This window comes from Chlamydotis macqueenii, chromosome 7 (genome assembly GCF_036417535.1).
Source record: "Chlamydotis macqueenii isolate bChlMac1 chromosome 7, bChlMac1.mat, whole genome shotgun sequence".
NCBI lineage: Eukaryota > Metazoa > Chordata > Aves > Otidiformes > Otididae > Chlamydotis > Chlamydotis macqueenii.
This window is the reverse complement of record NC_141562.1, coordinates 21,811,156-21,823,658: the sequence shown is the minus strand read 5'-3', so window position 1 is coordinate 21,823,658 and position 12,503 is coordinate 21,811,156. Positions and strand designations below refer to the sequence as shown.

Sequence of the window (12,503 nt, the reverse complement as noted above, 5' to 3'; positions counted from 1 at the left end):
TTTCAAAACCCAATGCTAGGCAGAAGCAACTGGTTCTCCCTCCTCCATACCTGTTTGCTAGAAGCCAATTTTATTTGCAGATTTTACAAATTATTTGTTATATAGATGTATAAAACAGAACTTTTTAGTTCATTATTTGTACATATAAAATCTACTCTAGTTAGAGGAAAGTCTGACATCTAATTAAGTGGTTTCAATCCTCATCTTTGCTGCCATCTGTAGGTAACTTGAGTGGTACAGAAGAGACAAGAAGCAAGTCTGAATCTGGTCAGATACTAGTCCTGTAATCAGGACCTGTATCCATGAGAAAGTATGATCTTGTCACCTGCCTCTTCTGATATTAATGTTAAAATTAGTCGGAAAAAGATAAATCATACAACAGCTTGGCTTTGTCTTTCCTTGTACCTCAAAGTAATCTTGCAACAGAGGAAATAATAAAAAAATAAAAAAATTTTAAAAAAAGGGAAATTAAGTTGAGGATTCATGCTATTTTACAGCATTGTTACACTATTGTATGCACTGGGACACCTGTAATTTTGACTATAAATATGGAATATACTTCTGGTGTATGTCTGGTAGTTGAAACTCAGTTTCCTTTTCAGTGAGCCATGCAATGTTTTAGCGAAACTGCTACTGTAAAGAAAACTTTTCAAAAGAAAACTTTTCAAAAGAAAAATATGACAAAAGCAGATATCTTGATCATATTTTTAAACCCATTCTGATAAGTTTTTGGAAATTTTGTAAATCTGAAATTAAGCAGGTGAGGCCAGAAATGGAAATATTTTATTTAATGACTGCACAATTTTAATACTTAAAAATAGATACTTAGTAATGAACAGGTTTATACAAACCAGGTTTCTTTTGTACAGTACAAAACAATGATGGAGATAAAAAAAAGATTTGCTGGATTACAGGGCAAGACAAAAGAACAACAAAACATCATTGAGGAAAGGTTTTAAAATGATCAGAGGCTTACTTCATATAATACAGTGCAATGCTTTCATTTAACAAATACAAAACTTAATATTTAATTTATCAACATCAGGAAATATATAAAATGTCATTGAACAACAATCTTATTTAAAAACTGATGCAAATACAATAGCCTTTTTAGAATTCTGAGGTAATATTACACAGTAAATCAAAAAAGCTTCAATAAATAAAACTAAACCCAAGGCAAAGTGCAATTCAGTGAAAATAAGTAGATAAAGCTTTTCTTTTAACAATAATAGATAAATAGTTATTAAAAGTGAGCTTAAGCCATAAAAAAATATTTTGGCTAATTTTCTGTGTTCTCAGATAAACTGTATAGCTATTTGTTCATAAGTCAACGGTCCAAGAATCCAATTCTTCAGAGAGGGGAAAGGGAGGAAGTGTTTGTTTCCAGATTTCTTACCTACATCCACATTCAGCTGTTTGAAAGTTAACATTGCTTGAAGCTAACTAGTTCATTCAGTGCAATGTTGAAAGTTATTTATTTTTTAACACCTGAAATCCTGTAAATTAAGATTTATTTTAAGATCTTCATTTGTGAGAAACAATGTAAAACATACAAGTTTGAAGTGCTGCTTTTAACACTCTCTGTGCTAACCTAGTTTTGTTCCAGGCTGAAGTAAATGGAAATTTTATTACTGGTTTCAGGGAGAGCACAATGAATACAGTGCCACATATTTTAAAATATCCTACTATTTATCTCTGCTTTAATAAAACAACAAAATCACCAGTACCTTCTCTAGGAAACATAATAAAATGCAACACTTAGCTATTGAAGAAAATCCACAACAGCTTTGAAATTACAGATTAGGCAGATCAATTTGTTCATTATGTGTAAATCTGTTGGTTGTATGTAAGTTATACAGACAGGGAAAACAAGAATAATAGAATATTTTACTCTAATTGCAAATAAGTAATTGAGTACAGACACTACAAGATATTTAAGCATCCATGCCCCAGCAGAAGTCAATGGGGAAAGCTGACAAATTAGATGCCAAAGTGTCTTCAACGATCTGAGCCTCATTCAGCTGAAAGAAAAATCTACAGAACGCACAGCAGCTATTCATATTAAAAAAATAACATACTGCATGCTAATAAATTATTTCAATTTAATGAATTAACCCCAGACTTATAATTGCATCTGCATTTTAGAACCAGTTTTCTTCCCAGTTCCTAATTCACTAACTCAGATCTGGCATACCAAGAATTTTTTTAATCGAGTTTGCGCAGTGAAAACCACAAAACATTGTCTTTAAATGCTGGCCTTCAAGTTAATGAAAGCTTCAACATTTGACTGAAATGTTATTGTATTCACTTTTGTCACAGCTTACTTAAGACTTCCAACAAAGTTGCTGAAAAAAATGATAGCATGGTATACTGTATCGGTTTTCCATGTGTTGTGGATTTCATGCTTTTCCTGAACTACTTCACAATATGTGGAATTTATTTTAAATATCTGGTTTTGTTTACTATAATGCTACAGTAGATCTGGTAAGTTTGCTATCAAAGAATGATCATACAAGTTGCTTCATACCTGTATTTTGAACTTGAATCCCCTCAAGCTGAAAAAAAGTACCTTTTAACACTCGTACAGTCAAGCCTGTTGATCTGTAAAAGCTGAATATAGAACATCTAAAACTTCTTATTCATAAAAAATAATTTTTTTTAGCAGTAAATGGCACTATCAAAACCCTATTTGTTCACAGGCAGTTATTTACATGCTTCTTAGACAGCCTGTTTCATTGAGAAGGAAAACCAGAATATTAAAACTGCATACATTTTTATAAAGACTAAAATTCCTACTTGCCTTTGTGAAAATATGGCTACATGCTGTATGTTATATTTTTTCCATTATTCATGTTAATTGAAAACATTCTACCACTGGGATTAGCTAGTAAAGAAATATTCGGTATATTATCTCCCAGTGGGATACTTGCGATGTAAAGGAATTATGATTAATGATAAAGTGCTATTAAGAAAAAACAGAAACAAACTATAACTCAGAAATTGTCTTAGTCAGGTTTTGTTTATCAAATAGACTAGCTTTTTGTATGAAGAAAGCTACCATCTGTGACAAAGCAAGCAGTAAATATATTGCCATTCAGGAAAAAACATACACTTAATATTTAATTAAAAAAAAAAAAAAATCTAAGTTAGGTAAGACTGGCACAGTATCAAGAGACATAACAACAAAAGCTTAAAGGCACAATTAGAAGAGAGTGAATGCTACATAAAAATGCTGTTCTTGAAGTACTTCATTTTATTCTAGGCCAAAACCCTCTGCATTTGAAATTCCAATGATCAACTTTTGCTTCAGTTCCTTCTTGTTCTTGTAAGGAGGGAGACAAAGCTGGTTGAAGCAGGTATGGGCCACAGGTAACCTAAAATAATTTGAAAAAAAAACCACCAACAAAACATATTTAATAATAATACAGTAGAAGCAAAACACTGCCAACTACCTACACATTTTCAGTTAAACATTACTTAATTAAGAAACCCCATAAAAGGAACATTTATCCTAGTGGTGTTGGATCAAATTCTGTTGAACACAAATAACACCACTGTTATTTCACCTTAGGTGAAACAGTTTGCCTGCAACTCCCTCCATCCCTTTCTTTTTTTTGTTAACATGGAAACATCTCCTTCTAGGTTTTGCAAACTCCAGGTAGCACATGACTTCAAAATCCATTTTTCTCTAAATACAAAATTTGAGTATAATCAGAATCCACACCATAAAGAAGGAAGGTGGGTCCTGGAGTAGGTATAGACACACCTTGGTGAACCACAGGTAACTGTAAGGATACAGAACTCAAAATTTAGCCTGGTAAAAATACATCCTTACAGACATATGTCTTAGTGCAGAGCACCGAGGAGCTGATTGAAGCCCTGGAAAAACAGTTCACAAATTTTGGTCTGGTCTTAGCCATACCAACACTTTCAGTTGCAAGTTTCTTCTGAGAGCTGAGTTTCAATATATATTACAAATATCTCTTAAGATTGTCTGACTGAAACCCTAGAAATTCTGCTCCTCACTGGAACAGATTAGTTTGATGAGAACTGTTCTTCAGTAGCAGAAGCATTTGTTTTGCTATCAGTATGAGATAACACTAACATCCTGCCTCATAGCCACAGACAATAAGAAGCTACGGGATCTTCTTGCCCTTTAGATCCTCAAGTGATGCACAGGATACCACTCAGGGTATAAGACTTGTTGTACAACTGATTACTTGAGGGGAGAAAGACAATGAGCTGAAGCTCAACCTGACATTTGGAATTAACCCAACACACCAGAACATTTCTAAAACTTGGACCCTTAAAAGTTAAATTTTAGTATGTGACTCAAAAGCTCTCTAGTTCTGTTTTCACTGAAGCCCTTCGTCTTTTGAACGGCAGCAGCTTGGCCTTTGGTCATTAGCAAAGGTTCTGGAAAAGGGGTGGAATCCCCCCAGGTCTGGAAACCAAAGCTACTTCCCCCTCTCTGTCCTTTAAACAAGCAAGCAAACATCTGTTAATCTGACTGGAATAACGTGCTTCAGAATTTGGAAAGCTAGGAAACTGGATATTAATTTGGCAATTCTTATAGCTATTATATTCTTTGATCCTATTGTGTGAGCAACGCAATGCCAACATGTCACGTTTATCCCTGCGCAAGCAGTCTGACTGCAACAATTACCTTGCAAAACATGGACCTACATAATTTTAAAATGCACACTACTTCAAAACATATTTGCCCATTTTTAAGAAAAAGAAAAATTTACAGGAGAATGAACTTAGAAATTCAACTGATTTGACTGATTTTTCTTCTTTTTTTACCAGATCTTCACATCCCTTTAACATGTTACTGGAACCAGTTATTACTTCATTGAATAAAGCATGAGAAGTACCACAGTAATGAGACAACTTCAAATCAAACAAAAAAATTATTTTGTTTATGCATTTAATTCAGCTCTCCACAGAAAACCCAACAAAATTTTGACTATAAAAATATAGTTCCATTTAAGTATTTTGATTATCTTAAATGTTTGAGAAATCTAGGTAAAGCCAGTAATTACTGCTTAGCAGCAACTGCTGCTTAGCAGTGAGCTTCAGAGCAGTAAGCTTTTCTATACAGCTTTCCAAATTATTTAAACTGACTTTCTCCAATCTTGAGAAGGAAAATACTAGCTGGAAAGTACGTGGAGTGTCTCAAGTAAATTCAATGCAAAATAAAATACTACCAGAAACATAAGAACTTGGCATGAACAATGTAACCGTCACAGTGAAATTACAAGGCTGCTTTGTTCCCGTTTCTTTTGAGCAACCTCTGTATCAGTCATATACTTACTCACCAAATATCCTAAAGGAATGCTACACCTCCTCCAGCCATACATCTTAAATTTTTTTATTTAGAGCATCAAGAAAGAATGCAAGAATTTTCTGCAATTGCAGGGGCTGGTATACATAATGGTAAATAGACTCAAAGAATTGAGAAAAATTCATAGTGATTCACAGTATATTTTCATTAGCTCAGCTGTCATGTTAGGAACAATTGAAAAAAATAATTTATTTGAATTGAAAACATGTAAGGAATCTCTATAAAGAAAGAATTCCCGGTCTTAAATGTAAACTTTGACTGGAGAATCAATTTTGTATCAGATGGTCACCTGCAAAATTTATGCAATCAATAAATGGGTATAACAACATTTTTCAGACAAACTAAAGGAGTCCATGCAGTTTCTTCCTTATACATTGTTTGCTCTTCTTTAAAAAGACATTCAAGCATGATAAGGATTCTCAGGAAATAATTTAACAAAAATTTTTAAAAATCCTGAGAACTACTTACCAATTAGTGGATGTTTCACTCTTTGAAATCTTGAAATTCAAATCAGCCATTCCTCCCACAGGTACTCTGTCACTTCCTGTAGCAAAATGTAGCAGCTTCTTTTGAAGATCAAGAGAAAAACCAAGTACTACATCCCAGAAGTATCTGTGTTCAGGGCAGAGGGAGAAGAAAATTGTGTAAGATGCAATATCATGACAAAATAGTATGAGGATAATAATACAACTGCAAGTTCTACATTATGAATGTTACTTACTGAAAATTTAATTTGCGTAATATATAGGACATCACTAGTATCGTAATATGCAAGGTTAGATAAATTTCTAAGGACAAGTACAATATTTTACAAATTTTGAAATTATGCCTTCTCAAATGATGCCCAAACAAACTTCTCTATAAAAATATAAATGCCTTCTACTCATTTATATTAATGTCCTTAGTATCAAATAGAATTTGAAGGGAAAAAGCATTTTTAGAAGACTGGATAATAAAAATAAAGACTCGGATTTCACTATGCAGGAGATTAAATTACATTTTCAAAACTATCTCAATTTCAATCTGATCATAATCTTTTAAAGGTATTCAGCAACACATTATTCCATTAATGATCTAACTCTTCCTACTTATGGACAATTTAATAGTGTCTTTGTCTTATTTGGAAATAAATTTTTAAAACCTCAATCATTCTCATATTATCCTTGAAGAGATTATTGCCAACAGTCTACCATTCTCTGATGCTTTTAAACTCAGCATGAAAAAATTAAGCCTACCGTATAGTAAGATCAGTTTTTTGGTAGCCTTCGTATTGGGTACTTCGCTGTAAAGCGGACATATCCAGTTCAGGACTGCCGCAGACAAGAATTTCAACCTCTTCTGGACGAAGTAGCTGCCAGAAATTAAGAATAAAATATTTTTTTTTTAAAGGTGAGAAATGCTGCTACTAGAGTCAGATTAAATTTTTCTTTTGGCATTATAGAAAAAATATCAGAATTGCATTCAATATAAATCTGTAACATAGATACATACTGTTTTATAGAAAAATTAATTCCTCAATACTTTAAAAAAAAATCTCTTACTGCTGTACACAGTAAAAAACAAATTACTGGATAACACCATATTTTACTGTATTTCTTTTGTTCTTTACTTCTTTTTCATTCTTACTTTTACTACACTGACTTGCTTGTCATCTGATTAGATTACAAATGGGTCAGGAAGAAAATTAAGTTTGTACATATGGAATTCCAGGGAAGGGGAGAGGGGTGTGTGTGGTGTCTTGATCTCAGTTTTGGTTACAATTTCCATTTCATTTACACTGAAAAGTCCCCATGTAGGCTGATGAGTAGCAGTGGCTGACAGAATTTGACTCTTGTTGTACACACTGCTGTGCAAAGCAAATACATGTAACAATAAATCATAGCTTAATGACCACTAAGCTTAAACTGCAGTACCTACTTACTCATTTACTACATCATTAAATTGCATTAAAGTATGTCATGGCATTTCCATGGATTTTCATTCTCCTTCCAGAATCTTCCCTGCATTTAGCCACATCTCACTTTGCTGGAAGTGTGTCATACTTGGTTAATTTCACAGGAATTAAGAAAATCTCATGCAAATTCTAATTGCCTCTTCTTTCTCATCTTACTGCACAAGGGATGGTGTAAATTACAAAAGGCATTCCAACAGCCAAAGAGGACTGAATGTGGAAGAATGTTTAATCTCAACCTCACTGAGCGTTCTTCCTGCAAGAAGTAATATGTATTTTCAGAGGAGTCACTCGAGCACTCAGACATAGTTGCTCTGCTGCTCATAACTGTAGGATACACAGAATCCCTGTAAACATTCACATGAGAGCCTGTGAAGTGTCTGTGAATGCATACTGATAAACTTAGGTTGTGGAGTTTTATTTATCTGTTTTCAATGGAACACTGCAGAGAACATTTGATTACCTGCTTCATTTCTGCTTATGTTCAATTAATCAACTACATTGATTAATCATTATTCTTCACAAATCCTTAAATCATCCAGCATAATTTGTTTAATTTAGATAAGTCACTGTCACATATTTGAAAGTGAAACGTTATGTTTCATTTTATTCTTACCAGCAATGCATATGAAGCACAGACACTATGAAATCCGTAATAGAAAGCTGCAAATTGTTTGTAGATTGACTTGTTGAGAAGAAAATCAACATAGAGTTGCACATATTCTAAAAAAGGAAAACATTTTGTTACATCACAATAATTTTAAACAATCATTTGTTGTGCTCTCTCAAATTGTACTAAATTAAGAAAAATGAATGCATTTCATTTTAGATACGATTAAACTGGTAGGCGTACCGGAACGGACTACATGAAATGAAATTTCATTTTCACACTTTGTTAAAGAAACCTAGGCTTGTAAGAAGTAAAAAAAGAACAAACTTAAACCTGCCAAATATGTATAGTTAATATGTACTGAAGTACCTTTCCTATTCTGATTTGTGACTGGGATTTTATCTCCATTTGGCTTTAAGTTATAAGATTTTATAACACCAAATTCTTCCTGAAAAACCTGGAGAAAAATAGGAGTCAAGGTCAGTACTGGAAAATACATTCATACACTCACGAAGTACAAAGCTTTTATTTATTATTTCATGTATTTCCCCTGTCTCTCTTTAGCACATGCTGTAATTCTCAGCGTTGTGGCATTTTTAAAAGTTAAATATTACAATTTTCAACAAATTGCTCAAGAAATTGGTATTCAAAGTAGAAAAACGGACCCTGCTACACAGTGGCATATCAAACTGACATGCAGGCTCTACAGCCATAGAGTTTTTCATAGAAAAGAACAATTTAGGAGCATCAAATACAATTAAGAAGGTATTTGTTCCACTGTAGCTTACCTAAGAGCTCAGGAGTACCCACTTTACAAAAATTCTCATATAGTCTGACAATAATGTAATTCAAAGATGAGAAAAAAAGGTCAGTACTAGTCCAATACACATCTATAAATCAGAATGAAATTTTACTAACTAGTATGGGTTCTAAAACAATGAATAAATGAAAAAGACTTTATTGATTGAAGTAGCAATTAGACATACAGGTCAGACAAAACTATTGTTAACTTGAACAAGCTATTGTTCAAGTGAAGTTTTTCCTTGACAAAGCATATGAAATAACCCAGATGTGAGCCAAAGCTAGTCAAAGCATCTGGGTTAGACAGAAAAAGGATTGTTTTGCAGCCAGATGAATTCCACCAATCAGGCCATTGATTGCAAGGTGATGGTGTCAGAGCAAGCCGAGAGCTCAAAAAGCACCAGCAGCTGGCCACAAGACCCTCACAGTTAGTACTCAGATCCACCTTCACTGCCAAAGGACAACAGCTTAATGCCTGGTAACAGAGCCAGCCTCTGTATGGGCCGAGGCCCCAGCATTAGGTTGGTTCTTGAAGCAAGCTTTAATGCCCCTGAAGCTACATTCCAAACAATCAGTAATCACATAGTAGTAGGCCACTTGATTGCAGAAATGTTGGTCAAAATTACCAAATGAGTTTGAGAATCACTTATAATTGTGCATTTAATGACCTGAAAGGTTGAGTAGAAATCCTCTTCGACGTTGCCTTCATAGGATAGAAGTTCACTTAGTCCATGAGCCAGTTCCTATAATATGAGTAAAAACTCTTTAGTAAATTTACAAAGCTGAGTGATGTACTTCGCAAGGATGTGCCAGAATCATTACTTCATTACACAGGATCATTACATAGGAAGTGTCATGGAAAAAGCTGTATATTCAAAATGTGTACACAAAGAATAACTCACTTCTTAATTAATGTGTGTTTATATATTTATTTTAATTTCGGTTTAAACTGTTACATTTTTCTTTTTACTATGGAAGAAGTGTCTAGAATGCTCATAGCAGATTTTGGTATTCTAACTTCATGTAGATCAACAAAAATTCTGCTGTGCTAGAAAACATGGACAATTCCTGTTTTCAGCAGAAGAAAAGGAGACTTCATCAGCCTGTGTTGAAAAAAGGCCATTCTGAAATAGTTTATAATTCAAGTACTAAATAGAAATAAAACAGGTTTTAAATCAGTAATTTAGCCTCTTTGAAAAAGGTAATACTTACAGGCATAATCTGAAACAGGTCATCTAATGTGACATCACAGATGCCTACAAGTGTGTTATGATCGCAGGGAACAATGGGAGGACTCAATAATTTCTTGTAACAGCAAGGTGGGAAACGAATATCCAAGGTGATGCTATTATAGACAGCAAGTCCCATAAGCTACACATGTCAAATGTTAAGGGCAAACCCCACACATCCATATTATAAATAATATTTTAAGTAACTTGGAAAAAATACTATAAAATTTTACTGAGCATACTCTATTACACCGTCTAGCAGACATAAAAGGATACAGCTCCAACCAATCGGAATTCAGAATAGTTATCGCACTTAAAGCTGCTGAACCAATGGCAGTGTGAGTCCTTGTGGTAGGTAAACATGCCTGCAAAACAGGAATGGTGGCCTTTACAAAGCCTGAGTGTCAATAAAAAGTTGTACAAAACCTCATCTTTGTCACATATGCACCCTTAAAAGTGCTCCTAGGAGGGCCTCTATCTCCATGCTTGTTCTCAGCCCCATCTTCCCAGCCACAGTAGGAGCCTGCAGGTGCTTGGGCAAGGACTACCAAGAGCAGTGCCAAGCCCAAAGCAGGCCCAAGCCCACCAGCCCTGCTGGGTGCTGGTGCAATGCGTTCTTCAGTACCTCTAATTACAGATATTCTGCACTGTCTCTGCATAATCTGTTTCTTCACTGTAATTCATCATCTGTACAGCCAAAAACGTTATCTGTCTAACCAAAAATTTTCTTGCTGCAACGTAAAGCCATTTCTTCCTCCCTTCCCGGCTTAACAGCAGATGACAACCTTTAAAAATGCCTGCATGAGTCCCATGATGCAAATACCATAAGCTTTACCTTCTTAGAACAGAAAGCTGTAAATGGTTTATCTTATACGCACACTAGCAGCAAAGGGGTATGTTTCATATTTTCTGTCAAAAAATTAGTTCAGAGAAGTTAAAAAATAAATCAAACCACAAATACCCCAAAAGAGCTACCCACTGGTCTAGATGACAAGCTAGATCCTACTGAAATCATGACTATAGACTAGTTTGACTGCTATTTGCATCAGGAACAGATCACTCTGTTTTAAAGAGTAATAGGAAGTAAAAATCTATGTAAAGAAACCATAACATCTTTAAGATGCCTAGGAAGTACTGCTCAGAGAAGGAAGACACTTACACTCTAGTTAAGTGTGCACTAACAGTGAAATTAACCTCAGCAATGCAGAATTAAACTGGATAAAACATGATGACTGGTTTGGGCATTTCTTGGGATTGAATGAGCTGACAGCTTATTATTGTTTCCACAGCTGGTGTACAAACCAAAGCGCTGAAGAGTTCTAAGGACCTCTTGTATGCAGGAGCTCACTGCATTTGTGTTTGAAGACAAAGTTGGGGAAAAATAAGATTTACATGAAAAAATCAAACTCCTTTGGATGAAAAAAAAAAAGAATAAAAATCCAATCTGTGTCTCAGGGACATCTAGTTCTTATGAAAAATTACACATAAAACTCTGCCTTCATATTTTTCCCTCCTACTGTTCTGAACAATCTAACTTTATCTTTTGAACTTTAGCTCAAAAAGGTGCTCATCACAACAGGTTTACATACTGCCTTTACCAGAAGCAACAGAATAGCTGCATATAAGGCAGAGCAAGGTTCACATATTGAAAGATGGCAGTGATGCTGGAACAAAATACGTCTCAAGTCCCATTTATTAATTGTCTGCACCAAGATGAAGAAAGCATTGTAACACACATAGAAGGGCAGACAACTGAATTAATTCAGAGTTCTTTAATTTCAGAGGTTAAATGTGCAGGATCAGCTAATCCGGAAAGGGCAACAACAGTGATGTTTTCTTATGTTTTTCCTTCCAAGCTTCTGACATTCATTATTTGCCATTTAAACATTAAAGACAGTAGAGTATACGGACCCTTTCCAAGAGGTGAGAACATTTCTGAACTCCTCCCACACTTGGCTGACAGTCATATCAATGAAAGAATTTACACTTTAAAGAGAGGAATCCTGCCAGAGCTGGTGAAAAAAAAAAAAACTACTCTCAAATGTTTCCAAATTCATCAGTTGCCAAGCTCTGCTGACAACACATTTTTACTAACAGAACTGTCAAACTTACAGAACACTTTCTCCAGGATAAATTGTTTCCTATTAAGGTTGTTATCACCAAATGTCATCACTCCACACAGACCCCTTTTTAGTAGAAAAAGGGCTAGAGGCAACTAATGATCTTGTCAGATCTGAGGACATATTTCTGACTTAAAACTCTAGACCTTTAGAAGAAGTCCTATAAACAGCAGAGGACCATGCATTTAAGGGACATGAACACTTCCAGGCAAAGATAGACGAGCTCTTGCATTCATTCATTCAATGACTAGCAGGTGTTACACTAAGTCCCTGGAAATCATTATTTCTAATTTAAGAGCCAGCCTGGGAACACTTTAACCCATTATAACATCAATAATTTATCCATGCACAGCTGAGGAAATCTGACTCATATTAAAGTGGGGAAAGAAACCCACCCAGATCCATCTACAGCAATATAAAACAAGTAGATTGAACTACTTGATTA

At 34.6% G+C, this 12,503-nt stretch overlaps 1 protein-coding gene across 2 annotated transcripts in view; it reads right to left on the bottom strand.

The window, feature by feature from the left end:
* Positions 1 to 761: 761 nt before the first annotated feature.
* The window catches only part of HECTD2 (HECT domain E3 ubiquitin protein ligase 2), a 41,170-nt gene continuing 29,428 nt past the window's right edge, over positions 762 to 12,503 (bottom strand). Inside the window, exons 14-21 of one of the 2 annotated variants that reach the window (XM_086752567.1) lie at positions 10,215 to 10,324; positions 9,922 to 10,080; positions 9,378 to 9,452; positions 8,278 to 8,365; positions 7,915 to 8,021; positions 6,583 to 6,698; positions 5,816 to 5,959; positions 762 to 3,374 (exon numbers count right to left, since the gene is read on the bottom strand). In XM_086752567.1, coding sequence (XP_086608693.1) covers positions 3,254 to 3,374; positions 5,816 to 5,959; positions 6,583 to 6,698; positions 7,915 to 8,021; positions 8,278 to 8,365; positions 9,378 to 9,452; positions 9,922 to 10,080; positions 10,215 to 10,324 — 920 coding nt within the window. In that variant the 3' untranslated portion in view covers positions 762 to 3,253. The remainder of the gene's footprint in view (positions 3,375 to 5,815; positions 5,960 to 6,582; positions 6,699 to 7,914; positions 8,022 to 8,277; positions 8,366 to 9,377; positions 9,453 to 9,921; positions 10,081 to 10,214; positions 10,325 to 12,503) is intronic. The other variant, XM_086752568.1, reaches the window with a different exon arrangement.